At 46.7% G+C, this 15247-nt stretch overlaps 1 protein-coding gene across 32 annotated transcripts in view; it reads left to right on the top strand.

The window, feature by feature from the left end:
* DLG1 (discs large MAGUK scaffold protein 1) overlaps nucleotides 1-8047 on the top strand; it is a 223962-nt gene extending 215915 nt beyond the window's left edge. For all 32 annotated transcript variants that reach the window (XM_043994514.1, XM_043994505.1, XM_043994504.1 and 29 more), the window contains 5 exons: nucleotides 1643-1744; nucleotides 1884-2056; nucleotides 2938-3047; nucleotides 4023-4114; nucleotides 6284-8047. In XM_043994514.1, the coding sequence (XP_043850449.1) occupies nucleotides 1643-1744; nucleotides 1884-2056; nucleotides 2938-3047; nucleotides 4023-4114; nucleotides 6284-6390 (584 nt within the window). In that variant the 3' untranslated portion in view covers nucleotides 6391-8047. The remainder of the gene's footprint in view (nucleotides 1-1642; nucleotides 1745-1883; nucleotides 2057-2937; nucleotides 3048-4022; nucleotides 4115-6283) is intronic.
* Nucleotides 8048-15247: the final 7200 nt, after the last annotated feature.

The following is a 15247-nucleotide window of genomic DNA, read 5'->3' as shown; positions in this document are numbered from 1 at the left end:
AGTCCTTCCTATAGAGCTACGTCCCCACTGGCCAAGACTGTGATCTGACCGGGCACACGGCTCTCTTTGCTCTGGGGTGAAAGAGACCAGGGCTTCTAAACTTTATTCACTCACACCCCTGTTGTACCCGAGAAATTTTTATGTGACCCCAGTACATAAAATAGACAGAACCTTTGTTGCCAAATTTTTCCCAACCCCCACATTCAGTTACGTGACCCCATATGGAGCTGAGACCCACAGTTTCAGATGCCTCGCTGGACATGGCGCTTCCTGAGCTCGGCAGGCCCAGTCCACTGTCCTTGTCTCCCCTTCCCGGGCCTGGGATGTACTTCTTCCTCACCCCTGTGGTTCAGGCACCTGAGCCTGTCCTGACTCCTCCCAAATCCCTTTGTTTCTATTTTATTAACGTTATATTTATGCAGAATAAATGTTCCTGCTCATAAGTAGAGACCTTTCATTAGTTGGACTTGTATCCCTTGTACCCGGCGCACCAACAAATAGACGTTTACAATGAATCCTTGTGAATAACTCCACAGGGAAACCCTTCCCTCTGGTGTCTCCCCCTTCTTGCCTGTGAGTTGTTACTTTTCTCCCATAAGCACGAATGTCCATCTGACAAGCACTCTGGGAGGTCGACAGCTCCTTTCTCCCAAGCCCCACATCACTGTTCTCCTGCACATCCGGACAGACCCAGGAGCCTCCGCGTGTTCCGGCACGCCCACACATCATTTCTCCTCTTCTCTAACAAAAGACAGAAAGTGGCCTCGCTTGATTCTCCATCCTCCCTGACCGCCAGAATGCAACTATCTGGTCTCCCCCCTTGTAGCAGTCCATTATTTCCCTTGGGGACAACCCTAAAAGGGACATCTACCCCAGGGCCAGAAGCCCCCTCACATGACAGCCCCTGGAATGCTTGGAAACGACTCTCCTGTTCTCCTCAGCTCCTTCAGGTGACCTCCTCCATTCCGCCTGAGCCCAGGGCCCTTCCCCCCACCCCACCTCCATCTTGTACTTGGGAAGCTCCATTTTGTCCTCCCAAATGCTCCGGCCTGTCGGGATCTTTGGGGATGCTTAGTCAGAACTGAGTAAATGTGCCAGGCACAAAGAAAGGTGGAACCCGGACCCTGCTCTTTGGACCGATTCTTCCTTAGATCTTTGTCTCTCAGGCAGCAGTGTGTGCAGAAGGTATGAGGGGGGCAGTGACCAGAAGTGGGCATTGTGTGGATCGTTTTTTATGAATTGTTGTTAAGGACAGATTAAGTTTTCATTTTTGTAGTTTGGTGAAACTAGAAAAGTCCCTGCCGGAACCCCTCACCCCACCCGAGGTGCTTGGGCATCTCACCGACGGAAAGTCTGTGTCCTGGTCCGATGACAGTGTGGAGAAGCCAGGCCACATTGGCTTGAGTGTCCTTGAGTATGCGTACGTGTGACTCTTGGCAAGAGGAATGAACAGGGGGTCCTGTTGAGGCTTTCTTTAGTGATTTTAGTAGGACAGAAAGAGGGCTGACCCCGTCTGCCGGGACCTCACCCCTCCCCTCAAGAGGTGACTGGAGAAATGCTGGGTGGGCCCTTCCCTAGGCTGGAGGATGGCATAGTGACATTGGTCCCTGGGCAGTGACCACCGTTGTTCTTGTCTGCACAGTTAGTTACACGCGCCCCGTGATCGTGCTGGGACCCATGAAGGACAGGATCAATGACGACTTGATCTCGGAGTTCCCGGATAAGTTTGGATCCTGCGTTCCACGTGAGTGTCGCTCTGGGGAGTCCATAGCGCCAGTGCACTGGCTCTGGCGGTTCTCTCTGAACACAGCTCTTGGGATTCCCTTTCCCTGATGCCCAGGCCTTCTCCCCTTTAATCTCCGGGCGCCTTCTTCTCTTTAAAGACACAACCAGACCAAAGCGAGACTATGAGGTGGACGGCAGAGATTATCACTTTGTGACCTCGAGGGAACAGATGGAAAAGGACATCCAAGACCACAAGTTCATCGAGGCTGGCCAGTACAACGGTCACCTCTATGGAACCAGCGTGCAGTCTGTGCGTGAGGTGGCTGAAAAGGTGAGTGGTGTTCCCTGGCGGGCACTCGTCCTGCAAGGCTCCTGGCAGAGATGGGCATGGCCACCTCCAAAGGAGGTTTTCACCAGGATTCGTTAGTGTGGCTCTCGGTGTCCTCCTCGGGAGAGGCTCTTTGCCTGAGATGAGCTTTCATGACCTTGACGGCTGACCTTATAAGTCTTTGGGAAAATAAAGTATAACTGGCAGCCCAGAGTGACCCTGATGATGACACAGTATGTGGAAGGGGCCTGGCAGGGAGTACCACGCCCAGCTTTGACCATTACCTAGAGACATGCTCAGTCTCCCTTACTCAGAACTGAAATCCCTCCGAGCAGCATGTCCATCCTTCCCTTTCAGATTTCCTCAGCTTCACCTCTTTGGAGCTCCTGCCCACGAGGAGCTTCTGCTCCCTGGACAGTGAGGGGGCAGCTAGGTGGCACAGTGCATAAAGCACCAGCCCTGGATTCAGGAGGACCTGAGTTCAAATCCAGCCTCAGACACTTGACACTTGACACTTCCTAGCTGTGTGACCCTGGGCAAGTCACTTAACCCTCATTGCCCTGTGCGCGCGCGCGCACACACAAAAACCATACATGAGGTCATTTCAGGAGTAGGCCCTGCATCTGGGCAGGCTGGATGGAGTGACACTTGAGTCGAGTTTTGAAAGAAACCCCAGACAGGAAGAGAATTGAAAAGAGGGGATGGTATGTACAGAGGCCCTCAGGGCTGAGATTTAAACATGCCAAGAAATGTTTGCCTTGAAATCCCAGAGGAGTTGTCAGTCTTTGTGTCTCAGACCCGACTTCTGGGTCTCCATCCCCAGGGGAGGGGCCTGGCATTGACAGAAGTGGGCATCATTTCTCCTTTTTATTTTCCTGTCTTAGGGCAAACACTGCATTCTGGACGTCTCAGGAAATGCCATCAAGAGGCTGCAGATGGCTCAGCTCTACCCCATCTCTGTTTTTATTAAACCCAAAACCGTGGAAAATATCATGTGAGTTTAAAAGAAGATTCTGTGGGTCCCAGGGAGACATAATACTTAAAGCTGCAAACTAGCTTGAAGGCAAAGCACAAAACATTTAATCTGCTATCTGAGACGTGGACCTAAGACCAATTTGAGTGGTCCCTGTTCTTTGACTGAGCCAAACCCATGCTTTTTTTGGGGGGAGGGGGGGTGCAGCAGGGGCCTGATCCACTTTTATTTGGAGGTGGGGTTCTGCTGGTGCTGATCTGCCACTGCCCCTCGTGCCTTCCCATCGGGTAGGACCCAGGTGCTCCACAGAGGCAAAGATGGTGGGGGGCTACACAGTGGTGACGGTGGGGCCTGGAGTGCTCAGAGACTTGCAGAGCATCTTAGAACTGGTCATTTGGGCCTTTCTCACGGTCCCACGGCAGTGCGCGTCAGAGGCTGAGCTGAGTCCAGGGCTGCCGTCATTGGTCCGTGTTTGAGTGCGCAGGTGCGCTCTTCCAGGCCTCCTCCTTCCCAGCTCTGCATTGAGCCTCCAGCCTGTCCTGTGATAGCACTGTGGCCGAGGCGGGCCAGGGAGATCACAGGGTTTGCAGTGTACACAGGGCTGCAGAGCTGTCCCCACCTTTTATGAGCTCTAACCTCCTCTCATGAGAAGATATCAGTGACGCCTTCCCCACCCGCCCTTTACTTTGGCCTCTTTGAGGTAGAAAACGTGCTCCTGAGAAGCTGAAGTGCTGTTTGTTGGAGTTGGAGTCTGCATTCGTGGTCCTGGCAGTGTGAAGTGGGTTCTTTCCCTGATTAACAGCTGAAGAATTTTCAAACCAAAAAGGTCACCAAATTAAACTGCTAAGCTTATGAGAGCCAGCCCATCTACCAGTGCCTAGAGTCATTAGGCTGGCTACCTTTTTGGCAGAGTCTGTTTGGTTTGTTCCTCCAGGCACGTCCTGCGACCCTGGTGCACTTGAAGAACCAGCCTCTTACTCTCACTCTTTTCCACAGGGAGATGAATAAACGTCTGACAGAGGAGCAGGCCAAGAAGACCTTTGAGAGAGCCATGAAACTGGAGCAAGAGTTTACAGAGCATTTCACAGGTTTGTCATGGGTTTTGTACACCGGGGCGTATCCAGGGGCAGATTGATATTCATCTGGTCTCGCTGCTCCTGAGTTGTCCAGCAGGAGCCTAGGAAAGTCTCAGTCCCCACAGACCACTTAAGTTGTTCAGATGAGATCGGGGGAGGAATTCTGGGCTGATCCCCGATGGGGGGTAAATCGGACCTCCCGAGGGCAGCCTCCCCCCACTTTCTCCTCCAGTGCTCTGGAAGGGGGCTGTCCAGCTGTCCAGGGCTTTTCCTCTTTCTTGCCTGGCCATTGGTCACTGGGGGTCTGCCTTGGAGTAAGTGTTCTGTTGGCATAGCCAGTCATAGAAATGACTGGCTTCCATAAGCAAACTCCTTAGCAGTCACAAAAAGTGGGTCCATGATGCAGCCCAGGTCTGAGCTTCCGCCCTTTGTGGCTGGTCAGGTAGCCTTCACTTTCTTTCCATCACTACAGATTTCTTCCCCATGTGTTTTGTTTTGTTTTGTTCTGTTCTCTTTTCTTGTCTCTATTAAACCTACGTAATAACCAAGCCATCTTTGAACAGCCCCTGAATCACATAAGACCATTTCACCTACTTTTAACTAGTGACCAAACTTAAAGTAACGTTTGTGCTGTAAACACTTGGACTTCCTTCCTCTTTTCTCTCGAGGACTCTGGGAGTAGGGGGGCCCCTCTCCATTAGCCTCTGGGTGGCACAGCAGGCTTCCCATTCCCTCTGACAGCCGCTGAGTAGCTAAATGTTCCTCCCAAGGTGCAGAAGAATGATGCTCATCTAGGCATAGCTGTGTGACTCTGGGCAAGTCACTTAACCCCAATTGCCTCACTAAAAAAAAAAACAAAAAACCAAGAAGAAAGGCAGAGGAGGTTGGTGTGTGTGTGTGTGTGTGTGTGTGTGTGTGTGTGTGTGTGTGTGCGCGCGCGCGCGCACACGCGCGCGCATGTGTGTTGGGACTGACCCAGGATGTTAAAATCAGGGAATACAAGAAAGCGAGTTCACATGGACGGGCTGTCTGTCTCTACCTCAAGATCTGAGTTTGGCCAGAGCCAATAGTGAGGACAGGGAGGGGATTCCAGAGTGCCCTCCCCCCTTGTCTGCCTGTTGTTTCCCATATTCTAGAGGCAGGGGCCATCTTTTGTGTGACTGTTTAGCTCACTGCCTGGTATACAGTAGGTGCTTACGAAAGGCTGATTGGTAATTGCTTGCTTTCCCCCTCTTAATTATCCCTACTTTATCTTATGTAGACTGGGTCCGTACCTAGTGTTCAAATATTGGGAGCCCTTGAACAGGGATTGTCTCTTGCCTTTCTTTGTATCCCCATCACTTGGCACACAGTAGGTGCTTTCTCCTTACTGACTGACTGAGGTGGCACCTGACAGCCTCTGAGACCTTTTGGAATCTTGAGGAAGCAGTTCCTAACCTAGAAACCCTGAAATGTTGCCACAGCCTGGCCCCAGAGCCTGGTTCTCATTTGCAATCTGGTCATTTTGTTTCTCCTGCCTTTCTGAGACCACTGGGGAATCTTGGTGCTTTGTTTTTCCCTTTCCTGGTCGTTTCAGTTTTGATCAGCTCTTTCCCTGTAAATTAAATGGAACGTGTGGGAGACAATTCCATCCTCTTCTATTTGTTCACAGAATAATCTTCATTTTAAAAACCAAGTGTTTCGGGGCAGCTAGGTGGCACAGTAGATAAAGCACCAGCCTTGGAATCAGGAGGACCCGAGTTCAAATCTGGCCTCAGACACTTGACACTTACTAGCTGTGTGACCCTGTGCAAGTCACTTAACTCCAATCACCCAGAAACAAACAAAAAACCAAGTGTTTCTATTTCTATTTGTTGCTTGGCCCACTGTCACCAGCTGGTCTGTTCAGATACTTCATGTGGTCAGGTCTCCCCTTGGCAGTTGTGAGTCGCTGCTTTGCTCATCGCTCAGTCCTTCGGGCTGTGAGTAAATGACTGCTGGACATGGGAGGCGGGTAGTGAGTGTGCAGGGAAGATGGGCTGCGCTGCCACCCCTTACCCAGCCTTGGGGTTTTCTCTTCTGTTCAAGGGGAAATGAAGAAAGTCTGTGTGGTGACTTTTTTCTAAAAGTGTTGGGCCTGCCCCACCTTGTCCACGCCTGCCACGCCCAGGTCCCATTCACGCCCTCTCCCCTTTGTTACAGCCATCGTGCAGGGAGACACACTGGAAGACATTTACAACCAAGTGAAGCAGATCATCGAAGAGCAGGCGGGTCCTTCCATCTGGGTCCCAGCAAAGGAGAAGCTATGAGGACGAGCTCTCTCCTTGGGCCCCCTCTCCTCCCTCGGCCGCCTCCTGGGCCTCCCCCGGGGTTCTCCTCAGTGCTCGGCCGAAGCTGAATCCTGTGCCACCCATCCTGCCTGGCAGGTCCTCCTCTTTTCTGAGACATCTTCTAGCCCTCTGTGTTTGCTCCTTTGTATTCTCACGTGTTCCTGTTGGACTGCTTCCATTTTTCAGAACTGAAGATGGAATGGCCCGACCAGCTCTTAAGGGTTTCGGGGGGATGGGGAAATTGTGGTAAATTCCTTAATGTTTAAGGGAAAGTAACTTTCAGTGATTTTCAGAAAAGCTTTCTATACAGTCTTTTAAAATTTCATAACAAATGAAAGAAAACTGGTCTTAATCGATGATTTAGTCGCTTGTGAGCAGCTTTGCACGCCTGCTTTAATAGCATGGTTTGTTTGGCCAGTGCCATTTTCACGGGTTTTTTCTTCCAAATTTGACTGCTTATCAGAGCGGAGGGGTTTTGTTTTGGTTTACAGGCAGTTGAGGAAAATCTCTGCTTTCATTCATTCTCTTTTTAATTTCATAATTCATGTCTGCATTAACTTGCGTAGTGTCACAAGGGAGACTCATTTTCTCAAGGGTTATTTTCTTTTAAAGTCTTTTTTCTTTTTTCCCTTTTTTTCTGATACAATTGCTAGGAATAATGATGTTCAATGCTCTTAATCTTGCTCGTCCAGCACTATTTACAGTGTCCTGCAGCTGTTGTTTCTAGCTAAGGATCATCCCATTTTCTGAATTGAGACCTCGCTTAGGTGCTAGGAAAGCTTGCCCTTCACGCAGAGGGCTGACGAGTTCATAGGCGTCGATACTGACAAATCCGTGACACTGTCGTGTCACGGTCCTCCTTGGGGCTTGTGGCCAAGGAACCCGGTTCAGAAAATGACAAGTGTATTCTTTGGGGTCAGATTTTAACGAGTATTTTACCCACGATAACTGCCTATTTTGTTATAATAATAAAATATATATATATATATATATTAAACTTTCTTTAACTAAAACTCTGTAACTATGGGAACTATTTTCTTTACATAGTTGCGCACACACACACACACACACACACACACACACACACACATATATATATATATTTTTAAAATATATTTTTTTCTTTTACCACCTATTCCTAACTTTTTGTTTGGTTTGGAAAATAAATATTCATTAGACTCGAACTTCCTTAATCATGTGACATGCAAACAGAGGTATGTGTGGTTGTTGGGGGAAATCTTTAGAAGAAAATGAGTTGCAAGAAAATAGTATGAGTGCGTTCTCCTCTTTTCTACAAAAAGTGCCAGTTGTTTGTTTTCTGCTTGCCCCAGTCCTCCCTTTTCTCAGAGGGAAAAAGCCACACCAGAATGCCAGCCTGGTGTGCGTTCAGTCTGGAGCGCAGGCCTGGCACTGCGCTGTTCACTCATCCAGCCAGCCACCAAGAGCGCTTCGTGTGAATGTTGTTTGGTAGCTGCCTGGCACTCGCTTGGAGCAGATTGCTTATGAAGTCCGTTTTTCCCAGCAGCTTCCTCCTCGTTTTTTTTCTCAGCCAGACGAAAGCTGGTTTGTAAAGAATGATCCGTGTTCATTCCATTTGTCAGAAAGGGGAGAACAGCTAATAAACTTCATTGTACCACCGGCTTGTTGGACGTGTCTTGAATTCTGCACAGTCCCCCCTTTCCACCCAAGGACAGAGTGCACCAATTGCCTGGATCCCAAGTGGAATTTCCAAGGCTCCGGGACAGACCATGTGGAGGGAGTCAGTGACCACCTCCATGCTGTACAGAGAGAGAGAAGGCTCTCTCCATGCACTACCGAGTTGTAGGGGCGTCTGCCCTGAGCGAGCGCTTTCACTTGGTCCCATGAGTGATCTGGCAAGGACTGTCCTGTGGGAGACAGACCTATTTATTTATTTATTGCCAAGACCCATCATTTGACAAGCAGGGGGCCTGGCGTCCACTGGGGCAGATTGCAGGCCCCCTCCTGTGCTTTGGTCCATTCTTATCCCTCCCCCCTCAGGTGATGAACCTTGGGTCCTCATAGCATCCCTGAACTGGGGCCAGGGTAAGAACCAGGAAAGACTGGATTCTCTCAGTGAATGTGGAGCTCCATCCAGGCTCGGGCAGCCCGGCTCTTGGCATCTCTCTGCCCATCTGGGTCCTTGTGCTTCAGGGTTCTCTGAGAACTTGGTATCTCCACACCCAGAGCTAAATTCACGTGCTTGTGACCAAGAGCATGGAGAGAGGGTCACGGCCAACCAGGGCGGGAATTACCTGTGCTTGGAAAACAATGTAGCCAGAGATTGTGGTCCCAGGATGAGCCACCCCTGTCCTTTGCCTCTAGCAGGCATCCCATGCCCAACAGCTGCTCCCGGCCCCCTGGCTTCATCTGTGATGGCTTTAATTCGACGATCCTTTCAGGTCATGACAGAATGCTAGATCCCCTCTCGATAAGGTTTTCAGAGGGTTTCACATGCATTCTCTGATTGGAGAAACAAGATCCCGGTTTTTCAGATAAACAAGTTGAGACTCTAGGACACATGGTCTGAATAACGATCTGAAACAGAATTTGAACCTGAGTCTTTTTGACTCCCAAGTCACCGCTATCCACTAGACCATGCTGCCTCTCATATGGGAATGACAGAGGTAGCTTTCTTTAGGAGAGGAACTGGTCAGTTCCTTCCCATTTAAAGAAAAATACTTCTAAGTTGATTCAAGATTTCATAGCAAGATACCTACGTTATTCGTTTGCAACAAATAGTGCCCTAAATGATCTAGTTCGATGCTGGTGAGCTTCAGCAAATAGTTCCTCTGTTCTGTTGAGATGGTTAACGGGTACCAACTTTTCTTTCTTTTTTTTTTTACTTTTTGCAGGGCAGTGAAGGTTAAGTGACTTGCCCAGGGTCACACAGCTAGTAAGTGTCAAGGGTCTGAGACTAGATTTGAACTCAGGTCCTCCTGAATCCAGGGCCAGGGCTTTAACCACTGCGCCACCTAGCTGCCCCCCACTGGGTACCAACTTGAGAGAAGTCACAGAACACTGTGCCCTTTAGCCCCGTGGTTCCATATCTTGGACTACTTTCCATTCGTTTGAAATGAGGTACAAATGGCCAGTCACTGGGGAGGCTGGAGTGTCACATCAGGACAGGTTATGGGATTCTTTTTTTTTTTTTTTAAGTGAGGCAATTGGGGTTAAGTGACTTGCCGAGGGTCACACAGCTAGTAAGTGTCAAGTGTCTGAGATCAGATTTGAACTCAGGTCTCCCTGACTCCAGGGCTGGTGCTCTATCCACTGCGCCACCTAGCTGCCCCAGGTTATAGGATTCTAAGAGACAGCACCACAATTTAAACAAAACCAGCCTGAAATCCATGTGAAAAAGGTGTATGCAGGTGGGCCAGGCTGCCCGGGCTTGGCGTGGGCTCCCTGGTCTGTATGGGGTCAGAGCACTGACGACCTTCATGAGCCCTTCTCCCCACTCTGCCGCCCCAGACTCTCTCTCCCACCAATACTCAGCAGCCTCTTCTTTGAGGCCCTGGCCCAGGGGAGTCTCATCAGTAGACATTGGTAAGGGCCTACTGTGTGCCAGGCACTGTGCTCAGTTGAGCTGGAAATGCCAAAAGAGGCGAGACTGTGCCTGCCCTCAAGGGGTTTGCAAATTAATCGGGGAGACAACCAGCCAACAGCTACCACACCGGTTATTTACAGGATCAATAGAGGGGATGGATAATGGAGAGAAGGCTCTGGGATTGAGAGAGATTGGGGAGGACTCAAGGGAAGCCAGGGTGGGGGAGGGCGAGCGCCCTCCGGGCCTGGGGGACAGTCACAGAAAATGCCCAGCGCAGATGGAGCAGCCAGGAGACAGGGTCCCTGGGGGAGAGAGGGCCGAGATGTCAGCTGGGCAGGGGGAGGCGGTGATAAAAAGCTTGGAATGTTACCAGAATTTTGTATTTGATCTTGGAGCCTAGACCTGTACAGGGCAGCCCTGTCCTTTAGGAAAATCACAGGGATGACAATGGAGGAGAGACAGTGGGGTCAGCCCCCGGGCAGGCAGATTCCCCTCTAGAGGAGACATGCTTTAAAATGGTTCTTTACAACTATTAAAACAATGTTGTATGTGAAATCTGAGGTCTGGGTTAAGCATTTGTAAACCATCAGTAAAACAAAGCCTGTATGTTTTAGGGGCTGTGTGTGTGTAAATTGATCTGGATAAGTTCAGGTGGGGCCTGAAGGGAGTTAGGCATCTTCCCTCCTAAAGTCTTGTTCTCATTTACTTCCAAAATCAAAATTCTTGGTAAAAATATCCCCCAGAACCATCAGGTTTACTTGACCCTTTGTCGTTGTTCTTAAACCACTTGGAAGTCAGTCACATAACTTGTTCTCAAGTGGCCGCAGTCTCATTTTGGAGCTTTGCTCAAAGTGAAGTTTACTGCTCCATTAAAAATGAACACTTTTTCATCTTTAGCACATCACAACAGAAATGTGTGTAACTCCTTTTAGGATATATATTATCCTCCTATCATCCAGAACTATATAATGCTGTGTGGGCCTAACCTTATACATGAATACCTAACGATTAATCCAGTGAGCAAGGTGATGGCAAGCCTAAGAACTGGTTTTCCTGGTTGCTCAGGTTTGGAAGCTGGAACAAAAAGTGGGTGCCCATTCACAGACTGTCAAGTCCTCCATACTTGCATTCTACTCTAGTAGCTCAGAGATGCTTGAGCACTGTAGCTAAAAGACCTTTACAATTCACCTGCTGTGGTTATAAATATCTGATAGGAAAGGCAAAGAGAGAGGCGTGGTTTTAACAATATCAAGACTATTGCTTCAGCTCTGAGTCGAAGGGCACACACTGGCCCATCATAACTGACCCAGAAAAAATGCCCGTAGCTTTCTTTGATTTCAGGTAAAAGTCACAGGTGCCTTTGGAACAGCCACTCATACAACGAAAGCTCCACATGATTCACCAGATTAACCAAGTGAAAAATATTCCTGTTCAGAAAGGATGTAGCACGATGGGGGACTGAGTCAGGATCTTCCCATTCATTTCTGTCCATCAGTGGCATTTCTCAGGTCACCCTCCCTTTCAGCAACTCATGGCATCTCCCTTGAAGGATGGATTAAGCAATGATTTAAGCAGCAATTCAAATAACAATTCTAAGGGATCTTAACTCAGCAAGTTTCATTAATCATAGCTTAGAGCAAGGTACAGTTATTTTTCTTGTTGCAGTATCAATTAGTTAACAATAAGTGGCAATAAATAAAAATATTTATTCTCAGTGCTTCTCAGTTACATACAAGGTCTTTACAAAAACATCCACTCACTATCCTTTTCTAATTTAAACACATCCCACTATTAAAATTATTATTATACATTAAGAAAATAATATTCTGGAGTTTGCCACATACTAGGAATACATGATAGTTCACTCAAAACACAAAAAGCTGCTGGCCACTCTAAGCCTCAAGCTAACAAATAGGTGTATCTTAAGGTATTTTGTGTTAAACCCCAAAGCAAAAATAAAATCTTTCAAACGAGCAGCAGTACTGTTGGCTCGAAGACGTAACTGCAATGCACACTATTCCAGCTGCACTTTGATGATGTTCACAGTCAGTAGTCAGACAGGTCATCATAGAAATGACTGGCTTCCATAAGCAAACTGGTGAGTATTTGTCATTGATGAGGGTCCCAGTTTCTCAGTAAACCATTTAACTATTGCATTTAACTATTCCACAATATTTTTTGGCGACTTCTCTCCCAGAGCCGTTAAGATTTGATGACCTCAATGAAGACGAAGCGAACGAAAAGTCTAGCAAGTGCTGAAAGAACTTTCTAGGTCATGAGGATTTGCGAGGCCTTTTGGAATTGTCGTTATTATTGACTTTGATAGAAAATTTACCCCAGAGTTAATTACGTGGCACTTTTCTTAACTGTCGTGGCAGCAATCTCTAAGAGGAATGAGGTTAAATTCATAATTTCACAGAGGAGTCATTTTCTAAAGATACACTTCCATCATTCTCTCATTAGCAGTCATTTTTCAAATTAACAGCATTTCCCCCAAATCACAATACAAAGAAATTAGGAGCATAACAAACAACGTCATGGAGTTCAAACTTGAAACAGCCCACTTTGCCAGTCAGACGACATTCTGAACATAAAAGAAATCATTCCATCTATTAATTCTGGCATTCAGAAAAATCACCCATTCTCTGGTCCTGCTTTAAGGGCAATCCAGACACCTACTCTGTCGGCTCCAACAGGCTCCAACTCTCTTTAGCTTTACTTGCTGTTCTTCTCTTATCTCAACTTTCTTAAGCTCTCTTTGCTCCCCCCCCCCCCAGGCTTTGATTAAAAACCTTCAAACTTCAAAGCCGCCCCTGCCTTTTTACACTCTGATTGAACATTTCGGTTCCCTTCACTACTTTCTCAGTCCCTCTCTGTTTCCTGATCACATCCCAGCCAATCTATAGAATTCGTTGTTTTTTCTCCTCTGAATCTCTCCTTTGCCAATTAGCACAGGTTTTCTCACATAGTAGGTACCAGTTCATTGTAGAACTTAAGAACCTGAAAGTTCATTCCAATTTCTTTTAGGTGACTTTGCTTCTAATTTACCTGAACAACTTTGTTAACTCATTCACAGAAGAAAATTCTCCCAAATTAATTTTGCTTCTCCATTTGCTTCCTGATTTAAACAAGCCTCTTTGCAGGGTGGAGAGAAGAGTTAATGATGGGTGAGTCTTAAGCATCAGACAAGACTTCAGAGCTGCAGACTGCAAAGCTTCTTCCATTGGGGGCTTCACTGATAAAACGTTTACGTTAGCTTCGGATCCGTTTATTCTCTACTTGGTGAAATCATCTTCCTCCCTTACATGAAACCAATAAGGATGTCCCTCTCCAAGAAAGAGAGTGAGCAATACTAATTCTACCTTAGTTCTAGGGGGCTGCAAACCCCCAAAACCCACTAGAATAGTTCAGCCTTGATGAAAACATTCTAACCACATTTTATCACAATTTGGAGAAACACAGCAAACAGAATTCAGGTGGTAAATATATACTATGAAGCTCTCAATCTAGGAAAAGATCCTCTTTCCTCTTTTGAAAACCGAAATTCCCTGCAGTTTCTCCTGCCTCTCATCCATGCCTCCCCAGCCCCCAAAAAAAGACATCAATCGCCCAGTTTAGAATGGGAAATTTCTATAAACCCTTATGAACAGGTTAGCCTGTCAGGACTGAAACTTCCATCTAGCCATTGCCAACCTGGGTTTTCATTAGCACACCATTCCACATATGACAGTAAGCTATGAAGCACTTGATGCTAAGTCCTTGGCTTGCCAGGCTGTGAATAACATTTTCACCTTAATGGCTCATGGGCCACCAAGCTCTGGGGAGACTTGTCAGTTTTCCATGATGGGTCTAAGCCCTTGCACCCACAGGCTGGATCTCCCACTTTGGGACCTTCTAGTGTTTGATGAACCCACAGATCCCAGCTTTTGGAACAAAGAAGCTAGGTATAGACCAACATCTCACACCATATACTAAAATAAGGTCAAAATGGGTACATGAGATACACATAAAGAGTGATACCATGGGGCAGCTAGGTGGCTCAGTGGATAGAGCACTGGCCCTGGATTCAGGAGGACCTGAGTTCAAATCCAGTCTCAGACACTTGACACTTACTAGTGGTGTGACCCTGGGCAAGTCACTTAACCCCAATTGCCTCACCAAAGAGAGAGAGAGAGAATTTGTAAAATTATAAGGAAGACAGAAAACTGGGAGAGAATTTTTGCAACAAATATCTCTTGATAAATTCCTCATTTCTCAAATTTATAGAGAACTGAGTCACATTTATAAGAATACAAGTCATCCCCCGATTGAGAAATGGCCAAAGGATATGAGCAGGCAGTTTTCAGACAAAGAAATCAAAGCTATCCATAGTCATATAAAAAATGCTCTAAATCACTATTGATTAGAGAAATGCAAATTAAAACAACTCTGAGGTACCATCTCACACCTATCAGAGTGGTAAATATAACAAAAAAGAAAAATGTTGGATGTTGAAGGGGATGTGGGAAAACTGGGATACTAATCCATTGTTGGTAGAGTTGTGAACTGATTCAACCATTCTGTAGAATAATTTGGAACTATGCCCAAAGGGCTATAAAACTGCATACCCTTTGATCCAGCAATAGCACTGCTAGGTTTATATCCCAAAGACATCCCTAAAAAGGGGAAAGGCCCTATTTATACAAAAATATTTATAGCAGCTTTTTTTGTGGTGGCAAAGAATTGGAAATTGAGGGGATGCCCATTAATGGAATGGACTGTAATGGAATACTATTCTGCTATAAGAAATGACAAGCAGGATGACTTCAGAAAAACCTGGAAAGACTTATATGAACTGATGTATAGTGAAGTGGACAGAACTAGGAAAACACTACACAATAGCAGCAACATTGTGAGATGAACAGCTTTGAATGAGTTAGCAATTCTCAGTCCTACAATGATACAAGACCATCCCAAAAGACTGAGTAAGCAGACTATCCAACTCCAGAGAAAGAACTGATATTGACTGAATAAAGACTGAAGCAGGCTATTTTTCACTTTCTTTCGTTTTTCCTTTTATTTGAGTCATTTTGTACAAAGTTACTAATATGGCAATGTTTTACATAATTTGCACATGTATAACATATATCTGCTTACTGCCTCAGGGAAGGGGGAGGGATAGAATTTGGAATTCAAAACTTTAAATAAAAATGTTTTAAAATTTAAAAAAATTAACATAACCAACAAATGTCATGCAGCATTTGTGGACCATAAAATGCAGTTTTAAAAAAG

This window comes from Dromiciops gliroides, chromosome 3 (assembly GCF_019393635.1).
Source record: "Dromiciops gliroides isolate mDroGli1 chromosome 3, mDroGli1.pri, whole genome shotgun sequence".
NCBI classification, from domain to species: Eukaryota; Metazoa; Chordata; class Mammalia; order Microbiotheria; family Microbiotheriidae; genus Dromiciops; species Dromiciops gliroides.
This window is presented reverse-complemented; position numbering and strand designations above follow the sequence as displayed.